The sequence below is a fragment of the Augochlora pura genome, chromosome 7, assembly GCF_028453695.1.
Source record: "Augochlora pura isolate Apur16 chromosome 7, APUR_v2.2.1, whole genome shotgun sequence".
NCBI classification, from domain to species: Eukaryota; Metazoa; Arthropoda; class Insecta; order Hymenoptera; family Halictidae; genus Augochlora; species Augochlora pura.
This window is the reverse complement of record NC_135778.1, coordinates 12623615-12650942: the sequence shown is the minus strand read 5'-3', so window position 1 is coordinate 12650942 and position 27328 is coordinate 12623615. Positions and strand designations below refer to the sequence as shown.

Below are 27328 nucleotides of genomic sequence, written 5' to 3'. Positions count from 1 at the left end.
TTTATTACTTGAATATTGACAATAGGAAAGCTGCGCTTAACTTTGATTTGTAGAGAAAGAAATTTATATTAAGAAAGCTACCTATGACCGTCCCCGTTTCTATATACACCGCGAAACCGTCCTTTTACCCTCACCGAAGGCAGGGTCCGCTAGAAAGCCTTACCGACGAGTCCACTAGCGGGCCCGGGACGAAACACTCCTTCCTCTCCTTTTTCCTCACCATAGAATCATCAGACTCATAGAGCGCCACAATTACATTATCCTCTCTCTAAAATTACATCCCGCCATTCTCATGAATGCGTAAAATCCGAAAACACTTAATTACACGTAATTTGTTTGTTAACGCCGGTTAGCGATCGAAGAAAGTCAAGTAACAGAGTCACGTGTCACTTGATCGCAATTCGAGCCCGCATTAAAAAGTGATGACGAATCGTACACGTATTATTTAATAGAAAATTCATGTGCGATAATTGTATAATTGGAACAACAGTACAAGTAACACAAGTTTATGAATTTTCCATGCGGAAGGTAAACTTCGCTTGGAACTTCCTCTCCACGAGTTTGCATATATTTTCGTAAATTATCGAACTGTGAATTTCCAAACAGTTGTGATTTATTGATTAGACGCGAAATGTGAAAGGCAAACGAGCTGTATCCGGTACAACAGTTACCGCCCGTATTTTTCCGCGTTAAAACTGCTCGATAATCGTGATCGATATACAGCGGCCGATTGTTTAAAAAATGGGGATTATTGGCCGCGAAGAAATTTGTTGAACATCGTTAACACGCAGGGTGGGCTCGGAAATGCTTCTTCCCTGGCTGGCGGGTGTTCCAGGTACAACATACGTTTGTGCGCGATGTTTACGAGGTGTACCCGATTCGCGTGCGCTGGTCGGAGGCTTTATCTTTCCAACCAACAGAGAAACCGCGCACACCTAATATTGTTCCAGCGGTGTGTGTAATCTGTATTTTCAAGCCAGTTTCGTTCGTTCTGGACAATCACGATGGAATCGTCCTTCGCCTGGCAGAGAGAGAGGGAGAGAGAGAGAGAGAGAGAATTCGTGTCGTGGGGTGACCGTGAATCAGACGATGCAGGAAATGCCGTCTATTCATCCCTCCGAGGGCAAACTCGAGATTTACTCAATTTGCTGAAATTGTAATTCGAATACAAACACAGACTCGTCGCGCGATTGCTCCGAGCTGTGTGAACGCTATTGATCGAAGTGGATCGTATAGAAACGATTATCGCGTCGATATTATCACCGGCTCGACAATTTGATAATCGATGCTGGTAAAACATTAGAAATTGTAACAAAATATGTAAATATATGTACGGAGCGATAGAAAATATAAAATAAAATTTGTCTGATTTTAGCATCGCGCATAGAATTCGGTTTTTAGAATTCTACACAGCTGTCTATGTTCAGTTTTTATCAGATTTATAATACCGGCGTACGAAAAAGTACACCGGTTTTTATTTTTAACTGTGAAAAGCGTCTATTTACATTCGATTTCAGTTTTCTATTCGAAATGCCGATATCGCAAATATTCCCGATAAATGTAACAGCGTTCTTGTGTATCAGGAAATGGTCGTATTTGGAACGTCAATTGTCAGGGGTGTAATTGATGGTACGTGGCCAAAAACAATTTGCGTATTGATTTTATTAAGCAGATATAATCGGTAGATTTCGGATTCCGATGGTTTAAAAAATGCTCGACTGTGGAAACGATAATGGAAAGGACAAGTTTGGTAACAATTTTTTACATTGCTTAAATTGACGCTTATTTATTAAGGATTTATTAAAATTCTGAAATTTGTCCTAGAAACGTGAATTAATTTCAAATGAACAGAAGAGTACAATGTGCGTATTAATAATAATTAATTATAACAAGCAAATATGATCAATCAAGTATTGTACTGGTATCAATTAATTACTTTATTATAAAACTTGAAGAATCCATTTACGAACGAAAGTTTGAATGATGGGGCATCAATATAATATCGGAATATAATTTAATGCATTATTAATTAGACTGCGAATATTATAAATTCATGCCAAGAACGACTGATTAAAATTCGAAGTAATCGAACGATTAAACACAATTAAAAATGCCGCTATATTATATGCAAGTAATTAACATCGCTTAACCTCTTGCATTATAACGAGTCAGACCCGTGATACAAATTTCACGCAAGATCTACAAATGATGAATATTATTAATTTATCTTGAATCGAAATCAAATTTATTTCTTCTATTACCAGAGTCTGGAAGCAAACGTATTTAAAGGCAATAAAAGAAACAAGTATTGTCTGGTACTATTAACACTTAGACAGATAAACACTTAATATATAAAATATTATTTGATCTCCCAACCTCGTCGTCCTAACAATTTTGTATAAAAATCTAGTAATAATTCGCATCATCGTCAGTTGAGACATCGATGCTGATACAAAGCATAATCGTTAATTAGCAGCAATGCAAGTAGAATATTTTTCAGGCGAAGACCCGGTAATTTTTCTGCAACCTCGTCAAATAGATTCCCGGCCCGCGTAAACTTTTCTAAAACTCCTCGAACCGTTCCGTTCCGCGCGATGTTTAAAGAGGGACAAATTGGAATTGCCCCGGCAAGACGGTGTACTGATGGAATTAAAGCCACCGGCGGAACGTCTTCCCCCGCGAGTTTCATTATCTCGACGAGGTTAGGAGGTCGAAGCCAGGTAACCCAGAGCAGGTGGGTAGCGGTGGCTCGTCTTATGGAGCCGAAAAACCAGAACGAGCTTACGCGGCGTGTCCCATTTCCGACCGCGCGTCGCGGCGCCGTGTAGGCAATTACTTTCTAGGAGCAATGCGCTGGAACGGAGCACGCTTCTAATCTGTTTGCGGCCGAATTCTGGTTCCTCGGACTACGCTAATGAAGAACTGTTTCATCTTAACGTCCTTAATCTCCGGCCCAGGAGAGACGGACGCCCAGGATCTTTGTCATGCGGCGAATTTTGATATTAATGGAAAGATCGCGATAGTATTGTACCGCCACGGTGATCCCCGCGCGTCTATTCGTCGGAGCACAAAGGGGTCGAACCTATTATGCAGAGCGGGCCAATGAAATTTTCTATGGAACTAGCGGAAAAATGTTTTAACCCTTATCCGGGTCATGGTCTTCAAAATTTCTTATTGATCGCGCTTTCTATAGTCTAAAGTATGGTCATAGTTTTTGTAGGATACGTTATTTATGAAAGATATTTATTTGATTTAACTCTCTGCAACACGGTGGCATTAAAAATGTCACACCCTTTTGATGTATAGTAATGCGCGGTGAGACATTTTTATATCCATCTCTTAATATTAGAATAGCTGCATGCACACAGGTTTACATTTAGTCTTATTCACATAATGTATATAGTGTGAATAATACTTTCATTTATTATTTATGTTTCAGTATTACTGCCGTTTTCATACTAGCTTTTTCATTAAATATATAACCGAATTATAACTTCATTTCCACCTCAACTGAATATTATTAGGATCTTTACAATACAGAAGAGTCAAATTAATATTTCCAATGGTAAATTTCACTTTTAAGTTTCAGTATAATTATATTATTTAAATGATTACGATATTATGAGAATTCTTTTAATATCGAACACTTAGTATATCAACATTTTAACTGTCCTTCCATCAACGAGAATGGTTTCATAAAATGAAAATATTCCATTTAATCAAATTAACACTTTACCGACCGGTCATTCGGCCGTAAACATTAAGCTCAATGTTAAATTTTCGTTTCTATTTTCATTCTATGTATTTTATTAATCGCAAGAGATATTTAATATTTAAAAAATTATATAATAAGTACAATTTAGTATATTTATCTCAATAATAGGTAATAAATTATTAATTACCACAACTGATTCACAAGCTGCCGATCGTAAGAGAAAGTCGATTTACAGTCTACTGGTTGATAAAATGTTAAAATTTCAAAGCTGAGTTGCTTGAAGTCGTAATACATTAAAGTACAACATCGTTTACAAAACTGCGCGAAAACTCAGCGAAAAGCGTTTCAAAGCAAAGGCATTCGAAATGTAACAGAAACATTCGCCGAGGAACCGTTTAAAATAAACTTCGCACGTTACTTTTCGGCGGCCTCCTCGAGAATGGTCCTCGAAGCCGCGATTCGACACACACACACCGTGAATATCAACCGAGGGGCGCCGGCAATTTCGATTTCCGCGTGTAACCACGGTCGACTGGAGTGTTCGCGAGTTGTAAGTATTCGCGTCGAAAATGGGTTTCTCGGCGGGCCGATATTTCGAAAATCGTAGCGAGATATCGGTCCGCGGGTGCGACACGACCAAAAAAAAAAGGACGAAAATTCTGGCCGATCCTTTCCTCGCCTCGGGCCGAGGGAGAGAGAGTCCTCTCGTCCGGATTGAAGCACTCAACGATCGAGCCTGCGCCCTGATGGCGCCGGCGAAAAAGAGAACAGAAAGAGGACCATCGGGTAGGGTGAAAAAAAAAGACGAGCCAGACCTGTCCGTTGGAAAAAAGATGGGACGGTGAACGGAGAGGGGTCGAACCGGAGGCCGAACGGTGGACGAATGCGACACCGAGCGTGGGTATCGAGAGGGGAGAACGGGACGGGAAGTGTGGCCGTAGAAAATTGTTACCAGGCCGCGCGGTAATCTGCTAATAGGGTGTCCACGCTCAGGTCGGTAATCCGTAATCCATCAATACCGGCTCGATCCTGTACCCGGTGCTCACATACTTAACTACCCTGGCCTATCGACGATAATTTCTACACGTTCGCCTCTTGTTTTGTCACGTAATATTGTGCGAGACCTGTCGGATCTCTGTGGAAATATTTTCGGCCGTCGCGCTCAAAGGGCTCGCATCAATGAGGTGGCGGCTCCACTTTTCACACATTTTTCCTCTTCGAAACTATGAGATGTTTTACTTTGTCTGATGAGGAATTAACTTTAAGTAGTACATAACTATGATGGTTTTGCAATAACGGTTCGAAAAACGGACGAAGGTTTTAAAGGTGGTTTTAACGAAAAATTATTCATATGTATTTAATTTTGTCGTGTGCGTATTATTTTAACGAAGAAATTGATGTGTAATTCATTGTATCCAGTTCAGCATTCATTATTTCAATAAGGAAGTTCATGTGTAGTTCATTGTATCAAATGCTTCGTCTATTATAGTCTAATCATCTCTCTTTAATTTCTTATAATGGTTATTCACTATTGCTTTGGTATTTTGGCACAGATAAAGGCAGCTCCAATGTTGAAATTGTGTTTAATGCGATAATGAAAAAGAAAGGAAGATGTAAGTTGAGTATTTATTCTATTTATATAAAAAACTATTTAATATTTATATTAAAGTCTATTAACACGAATACTCACATAGCAGAAAGATATCTTTAAGACATGTAGTGTAGGTCTTATGGAGGGCCTAGAAACGGTCTAGAAATTGCGTAATAATTGAGCAGGTATTTATTTGATTAAATCGTCTGTAATTTAAAAAACTCTTATTAAATTTTCGTATATTAAAGATTATTAACCTCATATTTTTGTAACATGTCCAACTGTTTTGTTTCTCATAATTCTTTGCAATAGTAACATTCTCTGACAGGAGTTTTTCATTAATAGCAATCATTTTTCTACACGAAGAATTGTCAAAACGAGAAAACGTTGTTTCATTATCATTCTAAAACTATATATAAATACAGCGAAGTTACAGCTATTTAGTTTCAGTCGTTTAGCACTCTATCAATTTGCATAATGTGCTGAAATCTGCTTTACTTTATCCGGCCATACTTTTCCACAAGTGGCGCAAGGTTACAAACAACAATGAAAGATGTTGTCAGGCGATCACATATCTCCGACATTCCCCGAAACAAAACATAAAATGCAAACTAAACAGCGCTGAAAATGACACGGAAACAATGCGCAGAACAGAGTCAGAGAGAGAGAGAGGGCGAGAGAGATAAAGAGGGAAACTAAATATTTTTGACCGGTGATAATTTCATAGCCGGCGGCGCGGTAAATTACGTTAAACACAACTTTAAATGCAGCCAGTTAAATACCGTGACACTGGCGGGAACGCTCTAAAAACCGGTATCAGCCACTTACTCCTCGCCGTGGCCAATAAAAATGAAGCGGCTCCCATCACAAACATAGATCTAAATGGGATCCTCGAGAAGACTATTCAATTTCCTCTGAATAACTTTAAATAAAAAACAGCGCTGGCCTACTTCCCCGGCCCCTGGCATTATTCATTTGCACGAGGCATTTGAAACCTGTCGTAAATGGCCCACTCGGTGGTGAATACCCCGTTTTTTTTTTCGTGCGGGCCGACTGCAGAAATTAAAGTTGTTTAATTTCATGGTAGAAAGCGTGACTTCGGTCGTGCACGGACGTCCGCGAGGTACCGACAGAAAAAAATGTTCGCGGGACGGCACCCGCGCCGTGCCTGTGTGTGTGTGTGTGTGTGTGTGTGTGTGTGTGTTCGAAGGAAAATTTCTAGTTCTTTTCCAACGTCTACCCTTACCGTCGCGCATTGAATTTCCCGTGGATAGGGTTCCGGGACCGGGTGGATGGAAACGTCTGTTGGCTCGGTCGCGTATAACTTTATTTCTCCTCCTTAATTCCGGCCCCGGGATGAAACAAGAAGGTCTAACGGGATTTCCTTCGAGGCCGGGAGATCTCGTTGATTTTTCAAACGCGCCGCGAGATTCAACCGGCTGAAGGAACGGTAACTGCGTTGCTGAAGCGAGATCCTGCGACAGATTGGCGAGCTTTAGAAAATGTGCTCGCGTTTTCGGCGACCCGGTTCTCCGGCGCATCAACAAATATATTAATAATGACTACGGGGAAGCGGGATTTCTTATTTAGGTAAATGAACGCGGATGGATCGAGACTTGATTGCCTTTTCTTCAGTAACGATTGTTTTAAATGAAAAAATAAGGATCGACGTGATGATTCTAGGTTAAAAAACTGTTTGTTTCGATGCAATAACGTTTAAAATGACTTAATCCACACTTGCGGTAAACTAAACGGTAAACTAGTAGCTTCTTTCTAACGGCAAAAAACATCGCCACATTCGGTTTTCATTTTTTCTGACAATGTTGCAGGCGAGCAAAAAATCTGAGAAAAATTTAGTATACTAGCCGTGATAGCATCTTATCGAGGAATTAAGATAAAAATAGCCCATAGTTTAGTTTTCGAGGAAGCTTCAATTTTCCGATTTTTTTTTTGGTTTTTCATTTTTAATAATCACAGCTTGCAACTGAAAAATTTGAAAAAATTCTATAACATGCGGTTTGATATTCAGAATAAGCCACATTTTAAAAAATTTTAAAAAGCCGCTAAAGGGGGGGGAAATGCAAGAAAACCGTGAGATCTTATTTACCCTGTAACTTACCCTCACGGACAAGTTACAGGGTTAAATTTTTACACAGATGAGTATTTTTTTGTCAGCAGTATATGACTCATTGAAAAACCTCTAAGGGCAGTTTTGACCATCTTAATCGCCTATGCCCTTCATTGAATTATGACGATTAATATAAAACGTATCGAGATGGCCGAGGTTTATGATTTTACAGTTTTTTATCACATTATGAAAACCTATCGAAAAAATTTCTGAATAATGCATTATAATAAAAATGTTGAGAGGTCTGAATAAATATAGTCTTTGCGTCGTTATGTAGTATTCTTTGTTAGTCATTTTTAGAGCTCGGTAGGATTATCGTTCAATTAGTTGTATAGTTTGGGTTCGCTTTAGAGTAGCGATAATAACCAACAAAAAGGAGTTATAGTTGAAAATCCTTCATTTTAAAGTATAAATATAGTAATATGAAAAATTATTTATAATTTTTTTGATAATACTTTACACATATTACCTAGATGAAATTAGTGCACAATTTAATATTACGTAACATCAAATAAAAAGACAAACACTAGTGTTGACGTTAACACAAAAATAATGTGCTACCTTCCATTATGTGAATCTCATAGAAAATACGAGCACCTTAGCGTAACATTATATCAATTTATAATTCCACGAATAATAAAATTATCAACAGAAGTTACTAAAATAATTTTCACAATTCCTGAAGATGATTAAACCCTTTATCAAAACACTATCTACTTCTTTCGTTCTGTATCTCACAAAAAAACAAGTTATTCACATTTTTGTTAACATTTTCTTGATATGTAATGATTTTTACCATGAAATGTGCCTTCATCATTAATGTAAACATCTTCTGCATCATATTCTCATCATAAAATAATTGCAGTGATAAACGATTATTTAAAACATTTTGGCAAAACTATAGAAAAGATTCAAATAATTTAGGATAACAAGTTGAAACTAGAAATCAAAACTATACATGAACATCATCAATTACGACTAGAAAGAATGAAATATATACTGAAAATTTATTTATCAAATCATGTTGCCCGAGCTTACAAAAATACCCGGAGGTAGATACAAATACACCGCATTTTGCGGGCGCTAATAAAATAGAATATAAATAATAAATTAGTAGGTGTATATGTATATAACAAGTGTAAAGAATAGATGATTTGGCTAACATAATAAATAAATAAATAAATATAATAACAGATAGTTTAACAATGAGGTATAAGAAAGTAAATAATATGAAAAAATTACCTTAATAATTTCTCCTCATTCAACCAGTATTACCAGACCGAGGCATCGTCTGACCACGGGCAGACCTTAACTACTTTCGACGATATAGCATCGGTTCGATCAGCCGGTCCGGCGTGAACCGCGCGATCCCATTGAATTTCCATTTATGATATCGAGCCACCGATACGGTTGCTTATTTTTGCGCATTAAATCCTCGTTTCGGCAATTACTCTCGCCACCTGCCCCCCTGCCCCCCTGCCCCCCTGCCCCCCTGCCCGGCCGCGCCTCGTTAGAAGGTGAAACGTACCGGGGCGCAGCGCGATGGTTCTCAAAGTTTTCTTGTTCGAGTTCGGAATCGCGCGAGCCGTGCCGTTGTTCTCGCAGCCAGTTTCGGCTCCGGTTTTTTTCGGAATGGAAATCCATATTTTAATTGCCACTCGAAAGCCAAGATTCCCGGGCGGCCGAATTTTATTCGGGATTAAACCGGAGCGTAAACGGTCATCAGAAATTTGAGGACTCCTGGAAACTGGAGGAGTTTAAACGGAGCTTCCGAGCCGAGTCGAGCGTGGCCGAGCCGGTTTGAGAACCGTTTTAATAACGCGATACTATCAAAATTCACTTCGTCAGGTGAGTTTAACCGATGAACTCTCCCCAAGGCCGTAACAGAAGCTACCTTTTCGCCGATTCTCTTCGACCGGCCGCGCTCTTTCTCGTTCCGGTTTCGTCGCGCCGCCGTTCTCGCTCGCTCTTTCATCCCTCCCCCTACCGATTTTTTCCTCCCTTATGTTGCCAGTGGTTTTTGTCTTTTTTAATTCCGCGGACTCGAGCAATATTACCGCGAACGAACGCGGCCCGGTAATGACTGCCGCGTAATGACCGCGCGGCCTCTCGCCAGGCTTTCGTAATGGCGGCGCTCGCCATATTGCAATTTGAATTCCGCTGAAATCAGTGGAAAAATGGTGGCGAGTCCCGCGGAATGAATATGTTAATTGGCTTTGGAATTGGCTGTCCCTATCGGTGATTGATTAATATTCGATACGTGCCGCGCCGCGCTGTCTCCCCCCCCCCCCCCTTCTCTCGCCCGCCTTCCGCTCCCCCTCGCGACGATCGCCTGAGGGGGCGGGGGAGCCGATGGTGCGAGGGATCACTGCGACGGACGGTGGATCATGGAAGTTACTTTACGGATAAACGAGATTGAAATTTCGATGGAAATTACCGGGCGGTATCTGTGGACTTAAGCGGTCGGTCGTCAAGTCAAACAAAAGTCAGGGGACTCGTCATCCACGGACGAACGCACGCCTCGCGACGTTATTGGACGCGGCAATAACGTTTCCACAGTGTTATACATATATTATTCCCGTGTGCCGCTCTCCCTTGTTCCCATACACCGCCTCGTTCATTCTTATCGCCTGCGCTGGATTTGATGACGGTACCCAAAATTCCAACGCCGACGACGCGCCTTGTTCGATAACGGTGCGGTCGTTAGGACAATCTTAGATCACGAGTCTGTACGAATAAGCCGAAGAAGTCATATTTTCATTTGTCAATGGTTAACGCGTGAAATAGTTTAAGGAAAAACTTAATTAATCTGTTGACGTTTCTTTCAAATAAACAAACAGTATCCGAAAAAAGTATTCATACATCACTAGGTGCTCTACTTTGAACGGCGATAACATTATTTGTAGAACATTAATGTAACAATGAAATACACTAAAATGTAGAAGATTACCACGGCTTTCAAATGATATAGTATTTTATTAAGGTTCAATCACATTATTGCTAACAAATTAATTATTATTTTATAGGATATTCTTTATTGTCAATAACAGTTTGCAATCGTCTGGGCATCGATGAAATTAAATTACTTGTTATATTGTCATCGATTTTTCTCCATTCTTCAATGCAACGCATTTCTTAAATCATTTTTATTTAAAATTTTGTATTTTCCTACACGACGGTTTAATTCTCCCCAAATATTCTCTATGGGGTTGATATCTGGAGACTGCGGAGGTGTTTCGTGGCATATTATATAACAACCATTCTCTAACTAAATAAGATTTATGTTTGGTATCATTGTCCTGTTGAAAATAATAGCAATCTAATATCCCAAATTTTTCAGTACTCTCTCTTAAATTCAATTTTAAGACATGAAAATGGTTGCAGTGAACAATCACATATGCAGTGAGCATTGTGATGATATGAACTATATTTATATATGAACAAAGAAATAAGAAGACAAGATAATACAGTGACGATAAATAAGAAAAAAAAGGATCGAATGGCACGTCGTGACCCTTGGACGTCTAAAACGGAACTAATACAAAGGAAAAACAAAATACTCGAAGCCACGCGACGACACTGTTGCGGTTTTTTCGACTGCGTCTCCAGCCGTCTACATACATACGCACACACACACACATCTCACTCATACCATACCGTTGCTCTCTAAACAATAACCATTGAGCTTCGTCGATCTATTTTTGAAATTAATTTTGTACGCATCTTATCGATCACATTGAGTGCAGTTTGTTTTAACAAATAGTTCTAGAGTTATTTTAAAATGTGCGAAATTAATGGGCATGTTTCACAAGCATTTCAACCTGAATGGTGGGAGAAGCATTTTTGTTGTAACACGTAAAATTGCCATTTTCTTGTGGCGTGTATACGCGTCGTCCGCAGCTAAGAGGTTAAGTTGAATTTTCTGTATTTTTGTCTGGGAAAGCGGCGAAAGAATTTTAAATATTGCGTTTTAATATTGTTGCACCGGTAGTTCTGAAAGTTGCGACGCGTTTTAAAAAAATTTCGTTTTGTAAGAAAGTTAAAAAACATTGCCTTACCTGGCGGGGAAGAAACCTTTGTGTTTGCATTCTTTCTCTTACCAGCTGTCCCACCGCCACAGGGGTTGCGGTTTACTAGTTACGGCAATGTGACAGCTAGCAAGAGGGGGAATGTGAGCGCGTAGATGCCTTCTTGTTGCGCGAGGATTATACTTGACTCAGTATTTTGCCGATAGAAAGCAAAATTTCCAATCTGCCAGAATTATGTCAAAAACTTCTTTTTTTAATCTACACGTTTAAATCGTCCTTACTTTAAAAAAATAGTAAGAACTTTCAGAACTTTCAACCCAATATATATTTCAACGATTTCAATGAAATTTTCAGTACGCATGTAAATTTTCGGGATCTACAAACTGTATTATTTAAACTTTCGCTCTCTGTTCTAAAAAAGTTGGAAGCACATCATTCCACCATTATTCCACCGTACCAACCAATTACAATTTCATAGCCATTGTCTGGTAAAATGGTCCCTCTGACGTTCCAAAAAAAACATTAGAATGCCAGGTCCAATTATAAAACAGTTATTCGGTTTTACAAGCTGTGCTAATACTTTTTACGTCGACTGTGTATGGAGAAACGTACGAAATTGTAGATAACTGCGAAAGCGCAGAAAATTTGTTGAGTTCCGTTCGAAGCATCCGCACGCTGCAAACAGAGTCGAATTTCACACTCGGTCAATTATATAGGTTACTAGATTGGCCGGTATTAATTTGATGTATAGAAGAGTGACAAATTGGAACGGTTAATGAAGCTGGTTTGGTAAAAATGTAGCGCAGCGGCGCGAACGAAATTCGAGTAGCGCGATACCGAGTCGACGGATGTTGTAAGGCCGCGGAGACGGGACACTGTATCCCCGGTCTCGAGAAACACGGACGCAGGCGCGGCGCCTGTATTTTAGCACGCGCGGAGAACACTCGTACATGTTGACTTTCACCTGCGGATTTATCGCGACGCACCTCTGGGAATGTTATCATTGGGGAGCAACCGTGTCTTGTTTCTCGCGTGTAGTGTCCTCCTTTCGCTAGAAACCCGGCTGCGCGGCCGATAAATTCCGTGCACGAAAATTACCGTACTATAGGCATGTTTATTTGAAAGCTCGTTTGCCCTGTAGCAAAGCTAGTCTCGAGGACGGGAATTGATAAATTGCCGTGGGGAGAATAATACGCGCGTTCAAATGGTACGCTCGATCAACGAAATGTAATAGAGTGGGCTCTTTCGGTTTCTTTGTACACGTGACACATTCTATGCGCAAGGACGTTAGAAAGAAAATATATTTTTCGGCGATTTTGTTACGCGAGAAAATTTATTATGATATACCTAAACAAGGATTTGTAGTTTGATAATTATTAATTGTGTTATTATATTATATTATACCATATTATTCAAGTTTAGAATATATTATTCTATATTAGACTATATTGTTCTATATTATACTGTATTATACTATATTATTCTATATTATACTGTGTTATACTGTATTATATTATTAGTTATAGTGTTATTATAATTATACATTATAAGCGATAACAAATGGAAAAGCAGCACAGAAATACGAAGCATGGAGGTACAACCGAAACGAAAAAGATATATTTATTTACACAACATTATGCGTGTTATTTACGTGTCCGTAATCTTGAAATTTTAATAAGTAGTATTTTAATAGTATTTAGTAATAGTAATTAGTAATAGTATTTAATATTTTAATAGCATTTAGTAATAGTATTTAATAATAGTATTTGGTAATAGTATGTAGTTATTTCAGTATTTTAATAGTCGCATTGCTCCAATTTATTCCGATAATCGAGATATTATTTAAGAACAGTGACCAACGACTTTTTACCTGCAGTAAGCTACAATTGAAAACCTAATACCAAATATGGGCCGCTAGCCAATTGTTTTTGAACGGGAGAGCGGGATGCAGGCAAACAGTGGATGGGCCATATGCGACCCGTAGACCCATCACTGTTTTAGAGGACCGAGATCGATCGTCAGAACTACAGTAATATTCGCTACTTCATAATGAATGAGAACTTTTTCTGGAATATCGATTTATTGGATTACATGAAGTCAATACTTCGGACCGGATACATATTTCAAGCGTATGTATGAAACTTCTCGTCCGGTACCTATATGTGCTAAATCAATTAGTAGAGAATAATTGACGCATAACGAAAATAGAAGGAAAGAGCCGGGCTTCCTGATCCTAGTGAATTCTTCATGTTATATAAAATAACGGACTTTTGGCTTTCGGTACTTGCAAACTGGTTCAGCAAGACAATATTCAATTTCTGAACATTTTGCGAACATTTATCAGCTTATTAAGAGAATTTGTGAATCTAAAAAGTAAGATCATTATATTCAAAATCAATACATTACGAAAAATATGAGCTTTTTAGTCTCTATATTAAACAGGCTGGAATTGTTTCGTTATATCAGTTCAAAACCAATGCCAATTGGATTGCGAATCTTTATACAAATTAGCACTTTCATACGTTATTTTATAAAAATTAGAATTACAGAAAAATTATCTTTATCGACTGAAATATTCCCGATTGTAAAATGAAGATAAATATACTACTAGTTTTTTTGTAATTTATATGTTCTTAATATTCTTAATAATAAATAAATATAATTTATACATTATCGTAGTTATTAATTATATAAAATATAATTTATACATTACCGTAGAACCTTACACGTTTGAAATTTATCCACAAGGAGGTTATGCTTCTGTTTATTCCACGGTCAATCATTTTCTGGAAACATTTTTCCCCGGGGATAATTCAATTTCTCGATAGTCATTTTATAATGAAGGTAAGTGGAAAGACGCCGCAAATGAAGGTGGTTCACGGAGTTCCGTTGTTGGCGACGGTACGCCGACGTTAATGAAACACGTCCACCGTTGGCAATTGTCCCACCGCAGCCACGACAACGAGCACCCTAACGCAGAAGGAAGAGCCCGGTATCCAGCCGGACTGCCCTGTTTCGTCCCGTTTCCATTAGAATGCATCTATATACGGTCGTCAGTCCAGATCTTTCACTATTCCCCTCTGAATCCAAATGAGACCTTTCTTTTCGATTTAATTCTTTCGTATTCCACGACCGTGAATTTCTCTATGCATTTCTTTTTCTGTGTTCAATCTGATTATATCAGGGTGTCCCATAAGCTTTTTCCTGCGCCACGCTATGCATGATCTCGAGAGTATGCTCGATGAAAATCCGCGATGTAGTGCGCGCGAGATAGTGGATGTCACTAACATTTCCAGGACAACGGTACGTAATCGTTTAACCCTTTACATTCGAAGCCATTTTAAGCGTAAATCTGAAATAAACTTTCTGACTCATTTCCATTCTATGTAACAAAGTGCACTTTTATACATACGAAATTGATTCTTGCGAATTTTGAAATAAATTTTGTTTGTATAAAAATGATCTTGAGACGTGATCGAGATGATCTTGAGATGGAAATCGATTTTCACAATCTTCTCTTGATACCAATTTCTTATCGTTAAGGAAGTCTTGCAATGCAAGAAGAACATGGTAAATCGCACGCTAATCCTTAAAACTTCTGAAACATCCATAAAATCTTTCTTCTTCGACAAAGTTATGGAAAACTGAACGGATATAACTATCGGTGGAAATATTGTTAGCAAAATTTTTATCCTTCATATTATTCTTTATATCGTGTCTGGCGAGTCGCAAATGTGGTTCTTCCCCCTCTTACGTGCTGCGTGACTCGTCCCCACTAAATACCTTCAGGCATTCCTCGCACACTCACGCGACACCATCGCTTATGATGTGGAGCGGTTGTAGTAGTGTTTACGGATCCCAAGTATAATAGGAAAGAGAGGGATTGGTGGTGGAAGCTTGTGGTTTCTCGACCGAAATGACTTGTTCAGAGACCTGCTTTATGTATATTTATATCTGTATCTGTGTAAAATGAATGTTTTTAATTTTATAAAACTTTAAGTTGATTGTACAATTGTCAATTTCCCTTTAACAATTCCTACGTTCATGTATAATATTGTTTACTTAACATTTAATTGAATGGCAAGTTGACTGCTCAAGTATTACTTAAAAATATCTCACAAAATCGAAGTAACCGAATGATGTGATCGATCAAGACCAAAGACATGAAATAATTAAAATTATAATACTTGCTTCGTCAATTATTTTACGTGAGTTGAAAATAATTCAACAGTAACTTTAAATTAATGAAACATTACTTCAGCTTTGCATCCGATGCATTTTTATTATAAATACTTTTACTCGTCGCAGTATAAATTCTGGGTAAAAAATGTATCGCTCGCATATACAATAATTAGTTTAAATTTACTTGAAATTCTTGTACGTTGTACACAAAAATAATTCACGCAAGTAGCGAACATAAGAGGTCTCACAAAGATGGTTCAAATATTAACTCTTCGCACTCGAGTGGTGACTCTGGGGCATCGCTAAGATTCTTTTTGTCATGTTCCAAAATAATCTTTATACTAACATAGTTTGTATCTAAAAAATTGTTGAATCATTGTGTCGCATATAATAGAGACACCGTGAGTCAAAGAAATTATTATAGATTTCCAGTTAAAATAGCGTCGAGCGGAAAGGATTAAAAAAGCATCTACTACAAATGATAAAATATTGTATACCAGAATCATCTATGATCCTAATCCCAATATGCAAACTATCTTATCCGGAGGTTCAAGGCCACCGCTCGATCCCACCCGCGATCGATCGGCAACCTCGCCAGCGCGGTAACCTTCTCCACAGCGAGTCCCTTCATCTTATCTAATATATTTCGCGAGACGAGTCCGTGGCAGGCTCGAAATTTCCATGCACGGTCGATCGCGAGAGCGCGGAGAACGTTTCGCCCAAGCGCGCCACCACCACCCCCCTGTTCCTTTTCGCTGGCGGCGGTGGCGACTACGTCTGGCGTGGAAAAATGCCCGGGGTCACGTACAGCGGGGCGATAACACAATCGTTTTGCTTTTTCCCCCTCGTTCGACCTACCCGTCGCGGCCTCGCGGCCCTCTGGCCCCCTTTCTCTCGACCGTGTCGACTGGCTCTTTCGTTCGTCCTGCCGGTATTCAAAGCGCAAGAAGCAAAAGGGAAAGAGCGCGTGCACAAAGATCACATGCCGGCCAGATTGAGGCTGCAGGGTAAACGGTCGTGTTCTCTCTTATCCTCCGCCAACTTCCGTTTCCTCTTAAAGCCACCCCCTGCCCCACACTTCGTCGCCAGTCGACAGTCTTCTTCGTCGTCCTCCCACACCTCTATTTCCTCGCTCTTCACCTGCTCGCCGCTTTGAGCAAATCTGCGTGAAAATGGTGGAATGTCTGGGCACGAAGGCTGCTGCCGTGCCAGGGTGCATGCGTTATGTGTGCGCGCGCTCGGATCTCTCGGCGCGCTCTCTCTCTCTCTCTCTCTCTCTCTCTCTCTCTATCTGTGCGGCTTCGCGTGCTTAAGAAGGACAACGACAGGGGGCCAGGGGGTTTCACCAGGCGCCGCAGAGAATATCAGACATAGCGTCCCGATGACAACAGGCACCCTCCCCTCCGTTGAATAACGAGAACCCGGTGATAGAGCTCTTGGCACCGAGTTCGGAATTACTTTTGCACCACGGTGGTTTTCTTTGGCGAGCGGCTCCGGTTCTGATGGATTAATAGTGAACCGCGCGACGCTAGGATTCCAATTCTACGCCCGGACGCCTGCCGCTGATGAGTCCTACCCTTCGAAATCAGTTTTTTCTTTTTTCTTTTACGTGGTCGTGTTGTTAGTCTGCATAATGTTGCGTGCCAGAGGCATTGCAACACGACGTTTTTTGGTAGTTCGCTGGTTTCGTGGAAGATTATGCGGTTCTCGCCTCTTTCTTTACTTTGTTAACTCTGCGCTGTCGCATTTCCTATGGATAGTGTATACAGCGGCGAGGAAAATTGAGTGAACACTTTTCAAATGGTACAACTTTGTTAAAACTGGCCAAAATTACTAGATTTTTTTCTGTCCATATTAGAGCGGTCATTTTTTTACTACGATCACAAAATTTTACTATTATTTGAATTAAAAAGATCTAAAAAGACTGTCCTTTTCACACTTTTTCTCTGAGCCTACGATAAAAATTGAAGAAAAGTATTTGGTACTTTTCGATAACTGATATACATTTAGTACCAAAAGCATTCTTTTAAATTTTCATTATAGGCTCAGATAAAACAACAGTTTCTTACATTTTTTAAATTCTAAGTAACAGTAAAATTTAAAAAATATATTTCAGTTATTATATAATAAACTAGTCTCTTTAACATTTACAGAAAAATTCAAGTCATTTAAATCAGTTTTGAAAAAATTATACCATTTTAAAAGTGTTGACTTAACATTCCTCTCCACTGTATGTTGGACATTTTTCAACACAACTGTCATTCGAGAACTAACGATACTATTGTTACCCAAAAATTAGAGAGTATAATTAAAACATTCTAGAATATCGTTTCTTTTATTAGAATTTCATATCTCACATTCAAGTATATTAATTTAATTGTTAATTTCACTGTTTCAAAATAAAAAAAAATATAGACTACTTTGACTTAATATAATATCAGAGGCTTAACCTTTTGCATTCAGGTATCAATTGACTTAATCTTCAAGTGATGACTACTGTTTTAATATTGCCAGTGGTAACGTCACGACAAATTGATTTCGTGTCAATGATGCTGACGTGATGTCAAATTGGCTCTGTATTAGTAATACGGACTTGACGTAATAGGCTTCCTGTCAATAATGATAACTTGACGTCAAACTGTCTCCATATCAACAACAGTACCACTAGCGAGGTTAACATATTACAGAAGAAAAATATTGCAGTTAACAAAATAATCTATTTAGGCACTTCTCTTAAACGAAAGTATACAGGGTGTATCAAAATTATTGTAACTCTGAGAAATGAAGGATTCCTGAGGTCATTTGGAGTAATCTTTTTCTTAACGAAAATGCAATCCGCGCTTTTAATAACCCCTTGCAGTATTACGTCTTTCAGAGTTACGTTAATTACGACTATTACGTTCTTAATAATATCCTTGATGGCACGAAATGATTTTTGTTTCTCGGTTATCTTCATTTACTTCCACTCCCAGATATTGATGACAGATGATTCAAATTTTGTTTCGATTTAATAGAAATGATTGGTAGCCATATTTATTGAATCAAGCACGAAACGTTCGTCACGAGTTTGACTTGTTGTTATTATAGTGCAAGGGGTTAACGAGTTATTAACGAAAATATTAGATCCTTGAATAAGATCTCGCTGTTTCTCAAAAGATAGCATTAGTAACACTCCGTGCATGGGATTTCTAATGGTGACTCATCGGCAAATAAGTACTGTATGTAATCTTAAATTTCAGTGTATGATTGTTCACTATAGTGTCAACCACGTGTTTGTTTATTGGTTCTGAAGATATCTACTTTTCTGCCGAATAAAGTGGTTTTGCCGGGAATTTTATTGCACTACTTTATTCAAAAGAAATCTGCATCTAAAGCACACAGAATTCTTGTTGAGACTTACAGCAACAATGCTCTGTCGGATACGACATGCAGAGACTGGTTTCGACGCTTCAAAAATAATGATTTTGAACTTGAGGATAAGGAACGTTCTGGCGCACCAACAAAGTTTAAAGACGAAGGATTAGAGGAATTGCTTGATGAAGACCCATGTCAGACGCTAGCAGAGTTTGAAAAAATATTACAAATAGATGCGTCAGCAGTTTTAAAACGTTTAAAAGGGTTAGGAATGATGCAGAAGCAGGGACATCGGGTGCCGTGTGAATAGAAGCCAAGTGACGTTAACGGCGTTCTCTGATGTTTGAACTACTGCTTTAACAGCAGAAAGGAGAAGGTATTTTGCACCGTATCGTCACTGGCGATGAAAAGTGGATTAATTCCGATAATCCAAAGCGTAAAAAATCGTGGGGTAAGCCCAGCCATGCATCAACATCGTCTGAAATATTCATGGAAGTAATGAAATATCCAAAAAGAAATATCCATGGTTCGAAGCTTCTTTTCCGCATTTGGTAGGATCAGAAGGATGTAATTTACTATGAGCTGCTCAAACCGATTGAAACTATTACGGGAGATCGCTGTCGACTTCAATTGTTGCGTTAAAGTCGAGTCCTAAAAGAAAAACGACCGCTATACTAGCGGAAACGCGACAAAGTCATTTTGCTACACGACAACGCTAGGCCACATGTTGCAAAATCATCGAAGACCTAAATGGAAACGCTTAAATGGGAAGTTCTACACTACCTGCTGTATTCACCAGACATAGCTCTTTCCGATTAACACCTATTCCGATCGATGGCATGTGGCCTGGCTGAGCAGTGCTTCCATTCTTACGAAGAAACTAAAAAATGGATCAGTTCATGGATTGCCTCAAAAGACGAATTGTTCTTCCGACGCGGAATTCTTTTACTGCCAGAAAGATAGGAGAAAGTGGTCTCTAGTAATGGGCAATACTTTGAGTGAACTGATTTTGAACGTTATATTTTAAATAAAGTTCTTATATTGGGAAGAAAACACCGAGAACTTATTCAAGGTCCTATTATATATGTATATCTTCTGTTATTATTTAATAAAAGAGATCAAACCAAATTCGACGATATCTAATATTATAACTTTTGTATAACACCTAGCAATAAAATAAAATGAATGGTATCAGCCGACGGACAATGTCAGATGAATAAATAGCAGCGTTTTTGTAAATATTACCCAATATAAAATCCTAGTCCGATTTAACGGCCGATTTCGCCCGGTACTGGATAAACCGTAACGGCAGCGAATGCAGCTGGCGGCCGCTGTGAAAGATGAATTTCAGCCGCGTCATTATCGCGAGTGACCGTCTCGGTCGCGCATCCCGACCGTCGAGGTAGCGGGGTCGTGTCGGGGATAATAATTTAAGGCGACACGACCAAGAGCCTGTTCCCCGTAATTTCATCGGCGCCGGTAAATCGCTTTACCGTGCATGATGTATTTTGACGAGCTAATGGATATCGCGTACAGATTATCATGCTAAAGAGACGTTAATTAACACGTCGCCCGTTGTAACGGCCGCTTACACTGGTCACGGGCTCCTGGCTCGCAGTGTACGGTTACACCGTCGACCAACGTTCGCGAAAGGGATGGGACACCGGGCCGGTTGTTGGACGTATCGGGGGGGGGGGGGGGTTGGCGGCGGGGACGTGTGCGCGGCGGTACTGGAACACACACCGACCGGGGAATACAAATGGTGGACGGCCTCGGGGCTATCGGGGACGAAGCTTCCGCGCGCGATACTCGCAGATTTCCCCGTTCAAAAGAATGGAATTACAGCAGCGACGCTTTGTCCCGACGGCGAGGCCCGACTAAATCTGTAATCCGATTTCCTTGACGAGAACAATTATAAAGAGTGGCGGCGCATTAATTCTACCGGTTCGGGTTTCCCCGCGGAGATTGCTTTACAATTGGTTCGTCTAACAATCTGCTGGGTGGCGACGGTCCGTGAACGTCGCTTGTAAAAAATCGGAACAAACGAGGAGACCGAACGAACGGGAGATTTCGATTGACACAGCTCCCTAAATTTCATTTGCTTGTTCGGAGGCGACGTCCTTCTTTGATACCACGCGGAAGGGTAAGACGCTTGGAATCGATCATTGCTCTTAACACGTTGAGTGCCGCGTCAATCACCGGTGACTGACAGTGTAAAATATGATATAAAAATGAAATGTTACCTGAAATTTATTTGAAGTCCACCTAATTTTTATCTAATACAGGATTCTATTATTAATGTATTTTTTCAGAAAATTTTAATGGATTTCATGCATCGAAGAAATACTAATTTTCTCAACGTGTTAACCCTTCGCACTCGAATGGTGACTCTAAGGTACCACTAAAATTGTTCTATTACGTTCCAAAATAATTTTTATAACAATAAGGTTTAGGTTAAAAAAAATGTTGAGTAGTAGAACTGTTTCTATGAGTTACAAGAAACAATTTTATGCGTATAAAATACATTTTGTTATACAAAATGCACATACTGTGAGCCAGGAACATTATTTAACATTTACAGTCAAAATGGCTTCGAGTGCAAAGGGTTAACAATATGCCGTCCGGCGACATCACAATGGTGTAACGCGCAAATATATAAGACGAAGAAAATTTTACATTTATTTACATAGGCATATCTTCGAAATTTTATGAAAATAGGTGAACAGGATTGAAATATCGTGAAAAATAACGATGAGGTTAGTCAAACTTAATGAGATTAGTAAAGACAAGCGAAGTAATCTGAATCATTGCTGCCGGCGCCAAGTGACGAAATTTTTGCGAGACGTGCTGACAGCAAAGTGTTAATAATAAGATGTTGTGCCTCTAGCCTTTCGTGTTGTGTATTTCTTAATACAAAATTTAATGTGTCTTATTCGATGAAAATTGGTCAAGGTCAGATTAATTAGTCATCCCACGATAGCCGGTTTCATTACTTTAAATATAATTGTGTCGAATACGTTGATTTTGTTATTTGTGTTTCCATAGTTTAGTTATATGGTACATTTAATATTTAATATTTCTTCTTATTTGCGTGTTCGGAGAATCGAATGTTTAACATCTGTCTGCATACGAATACAGTAAATTTTCTACAAGTGTCCCTCAGCTTTTAAACAAACATCGACAATTATGGAAGAGTCGTCGATTGTCAAAAACTATAACAATGAGTCGCGAAACTTAAATAATTATACCACCTCTTCCCAAATTGTTCATTTTTGTTTACAAGATGGGGCAAAATTTGCTGTACTTGTATACAGCCGGATGTTAAAGATTCGATTCTCTGAACATGCAAATTATATTATATTTATAAAATTACATTTTTCTCATAAGTCAAAGTACTAAATAAGCTTCGTAAGAACGAAAAGGTAATAGGAGGCCGGTTATTTTGACTGACAGAGTACATTCACTGTTAAAATGTTAGAGATTTTTTGTTTCCTCATTATTATCATTTCTTTTCATTGCCATATTTTCATGACAAATGAATCAAACTTTCTTCCAATTTAGAATAAATTATTGGTAGCCGTGCTTATTAAATTATGTACGAAATATTCATTACGAGTTTGACTTGTTATTGTACTGCAAGTGGTTACTTTTTACAACATTCTTGAATTCTTGAGGACAAAAGGATAGGAACACTCTCTTCTATAAATAAAAATTAATGGAATCAAAATTAATTACTATGCCTTGCTGAGAAGAATTCCGCTGCGCGAAACTTACGCTCGCCTAAATAAAAATATTCAAAATTCCTTAAATTTCTTAAAAATGACCAAGAGTTGCTTTGAAACTACAGCGTCGAATCACACACTGCGAAGTTCATTGTTTCCTTTTATCGGGTCTATTGTTTGCACAACAGGCTAGATAGCGATTTCTGTTTATCGCGACGACGCATGTAAAAGTGGTAGTCAGTCAGAAGTGGCAGGCTGTGCGAGCCTAGCAAACAGGCTGAAAAAATGGTCGGGACGCGGAATCGATCGTCGGCAGCTAACAGCAGTCAGACGGTGTGTACGTACCTCCATGCCGCGTCGATTCCTCCATCGCACCCACTTGTTGAACCCCGGCCGCCAATACTCGACGAAGTACTCCTCGGTGTACTCGACGCCGTGGCCGTTTCCGAACCTGCCCTGGGTCCTGGTGGACGTCAGCACCCGCGAACTGTTCAGGTTCACCTCGAGGTACTCCTTTCCCTCTTTGGTCACCATGTTTTTCGGGCACCATGCGCCGCCGCCCTTGTCCTGCCTCAGCCTGAGAAACCAAGGAATTATTACGATTATTATTACGATTATTATTACAATTATTACAATACATTAGCGAGAATTGTTACAACGGCACTCGAATCTATTTCTCTTTTAAAAAAAATAATACTCTCACGCATGAACATATTTCGCATTTATATGGGAACCACGTCGGATATACAGAGTGTCCCATAAATTTCTCGTAAACGGGAAGGGCAGAGTGATTTGGAGTAACTTTTTCCTTTACAAAAATTTTCTCCAAGGCGTCGTTAACGAGTTATTAAAGAAAAACATTGACCAATGAGAGCTGAGCACGGCTGGTGCAGATGACCGCGCCAATCGGTGGAAATGGGCTCCCTCGGCTCGTTGGCTCAGCCACCTCGCTCCAGCCGTGTTCGTCTCTTATTGGTCACTGGTTTCCATTAATAACACGTAAGCAAAGCCGCGGAAAGGCGCTAAGAAAAATGTTGCTTCAAATGGCTTCAGAAATCTCTTATTTCTCGATTACGAGTAACTTTTATAATCATATAAATTAGTGCTTGGTAATATTTGGTAAAATTGTGGTGCAGTATATCCCGTGGGTGTCATATCAACGATGTTAATAAGAAGAATATATAATTTTTATTTTATTTATATCGTTTTGTAATTTGTTGATATAGTTTTAGTTGTGCTGGTATTGTAAATAAGATGTTCAGCTTGTGGTGATTAATCTTGACTGAAAACAATTGAACTAAATGGAACTAACCGTTTCTACGCAGAGAATAGTAAACCCTTTGCAATCGGAGATATTTGAACCACCTAGATTTTTCTCCTCTTTTCGCACGTAAAATTGAACACTTACTCGCAACACTTTGACTTTTTAGCAGTTTATTAAATAAAAACTAATATAATAATGTAAATGTCGTTTGAAATTAGTGTAAGACACATTTTATCGATGCCGCAAAGTTGTTTTCATTAAAAAGTCTGTTTTTAAAATGAATACATCGAAGAGAAAATACAAAAATTAAATGAATGTATACGAAAATTGAACAAAAATCACATCTTTTTAGAATTCAATATTCCGCAGACATCATCACGTTACCATAAAATAACGATAGTACATTAAACAAGTAGGTTATCCGAGAAGCAAATATTCGCAAGCTTATTAATTATTTGCTTTCCGAAGCATCGTTCAGCGATCTTCAATTTGCGATACCCAATATCGCTAGCGAAAAATTCTCCATCACGTGGAATCGTGTAACGAACGCTTCTCCTTGTTACAGAGAACCGTACACCCCCCTAACCATATTCTTTTGTCCGATACGAGATCGGCGGGGAAAAAAGTAATTAATGGTCTCTGTCTTCTTTTTTTTCCCCTCTTTCTCATTTTCTGCGCTCTGGTTCCACACTGGGATCGACGGGTGTTCGCGTATATTAATTAATGACGCCTGGATTGATTTACGAGCAACCGTTTAACCGGCGGTTTTTTCAGTATCGATTTTGAGTTATTTATAATCATTTATATGTATCGAACAGCTTTTTGCTATAATGGCTTTCAACGCGGACATCGCTGGAAGAAGAGAAGTGGACGAAAGAACGGTATAGATACACGCAGAGAGAGACAGAGAGCGAGAGCGAGAGAGAGAGAGAGAGAGAGAGAGAGGTGGGGGGAGATAGTGGGTGGAGCAATCGGTGTTTAATCATTGCGCACGGTTCTGACCCATTTACATCGTCACCGAGAACAGCAGGAAAGCAGTTTCGATTGCAGGCTACATCGCCGCGCCCGGAACAGCATTATTATGGATGTTCCACTCCGTACACCTGTGCAGCCTGACGAGCATAACGCGTTCAATCTGCGACGAGTGTTTCCAAGCTGAAAAAATTCTCCGGGGATCACTCGTCCCGCGCGGAGCCGCGCGTGCAAGGTTTTCAACGAGCCTCCGACGGTATCGATTTCTCGCGAGGAAGCGCCGCGACGCCGTTTCAAAAGCGTCATTCAACGGCCAACACGTTCCAGACACCGATCGCGAAATCAAATCCAATATGTACTTCTGAACGCGAAACAGTTTCCACTCTCTCTCTCTCTCGCTCTCTCTTTCTCTCTCTCTCGGCTTGATTAATATGTACTTCACCGAACAAATCGCTCGGAACTGAAATCTCTGCTCGGTGAAGTTGCAGCGTTCGTTCTCTGCGGGACCCGCTAACAAGATTATTGTAGAAGGCAATGTACGCGAAAACGATTGTTTCGTCTTGTTAGAAATAGGTTAATTTCTAGTGTAATCAGCTCCATCTAGTTACTTTTTAGCAGCGCTGGCCCATGCCGTTGTATAATTAGAATGCGCGTGCCTTGATGAGTTGTAGCGAGTCTTTTGTTCCCTAAATGCGATTCTTCCGTCTTCTTGAGACAGCAGTCGTACGCGCAACACGTGGTTTGATCTTATCCGTAATATTTCTATTGTGTTCTATATATAAGTAGTCACGTTAAGTTCAGATATTTATTCTTTTTAATTACTTCTTAATTTCGCGTATTTCAGAATAAAATCCTGACACGTCTCCTGGATTCTCTTTACTTTTGCTCTTGATACGCGGGGTATTGCGGCGGCTGTGTCTGTCGACGGATGCTAATGCTGCGGTGGGATCAGATGCGATCTTAACACTTTACCGTCCGGTAGCCTATAAATCGGCTTTCTCCCCCGATTGATAGTGTTGAGAATAAAGTACGTTTTAACGTAAGCGGGGAAAATCAATCCATAAAGAATTACAATGTATAAGTACACGCTATGCGTTGGATTGATTCTGGGAAAGCTGCTTCTAAGAACTGGATGTTAGAATGATAAGAATGGTCGGTCACTTTTGCCACTTTTGGCTTCGGCTCTCACTGCGAGCGGTTCCAGAAATATATACCTTCCTTAATATTAAGAAATGAAAAGAAGTTTAATATTAATAAATCGAAATATCAAAATTCAGACAATTCTAAACAGTATAATAGTTACAAGTTATAATATCTATAATAACGTAAATATGAATATATAATAATAACTCTTCACCGATCGGCTGTGAAGATTTCTGTTATTATAGAATAATTAAATCTGTTAACATTTTTATATTTTTATAATATTAGCATAGAACAATATTTACTTTATCTATTTCATTTATTCTATCAGTCTCGAAAGGTGTTTAGTATTTAAAAAATTATATAATAATATTAGAGTTCACAGTAGCTCAATTTTAATTTTAATTTCTATTTTTATTTCATTTACTTTATTAATCGCAAAAGGTATCTAATATTTAAAGAATCACATAACAATATTAGAGCTTACAATAGTACAATCTAATACTTTTACTATCGGTCGATAAAGTGTTAACCACTTTAAACTACAACTCTTTTCAAGCTGCGTTGATTAGTACTTATTTGTCCTTAATATTTTCCTTAACAACATCAAATAATTTTTGTTTCTCGTATCGTCTTTAGTTACTTCCGTTTCCAGGCTTTAATAACAGAAGAATTCAATTTGATTTCGATTTAGAAGGAATGAATAATTATTTCATATTTAGCAGATGTTGCATGAAATCTTTATCACCGGTCTAACACGTTACAGTGCAAGGGGTTAATCTGACACTGTCTGTTATTCTGTTGTATATTAATCACTTGACGTACCATTTCCTTCGCAGTCACTGCAATTAGAAATTCAATTGGTATAATTTCCTAAAAAAGACAAAACATTATTGTTTGTTCCATGCCTGAATATACTTAAATGCTTAAATGTTAATCACAAGGGATTAGAATTTTATTCCAACTTTAAAGAACAGAATAACATCCATACTTAATAACTTATTACTACTAATTACCATAACGAGTCGGACTCGTCAAAGTACGGTAAGGGGTTGACTGTGGCGATCTGTTCGCAAAGCACCCACCAGCGTGTGTCGCGATAATCAAGCGACGAAGAAGGAAGTTATAAATCCAACTCAAATTATTTATAATTTTCATTTGTTTGTTTCATTTCGTCTTGACCTCTAAACATTCTAAACATATTCAAATTTACGAATATATTTTAGCTT

At 39.0% G+C, this 27328-nt stretch overlaps 1 protein-coding gene across 1 annotated transcript in view; it reads right to left on the bottom strand.

Annotated features, from left to right (window-relative positions):
- The window catches only part of Ddr (discoidin domain-containing receptor 2), a 385161-nt gene that overhangs the window by 121737 nt on the left and 236096 nt on the right, over positions 1-27328 (bottom strand). The window contains exon 5 of the mRNA XM_078185212.1: positions 23066-23297. Coding sequence (XP_078041338.1) covers positions 23066-23297 — 232 coding nt within the window. The remainder of the gene's footprint in view (positions 1-23065; positions 23298-27328) is intronic.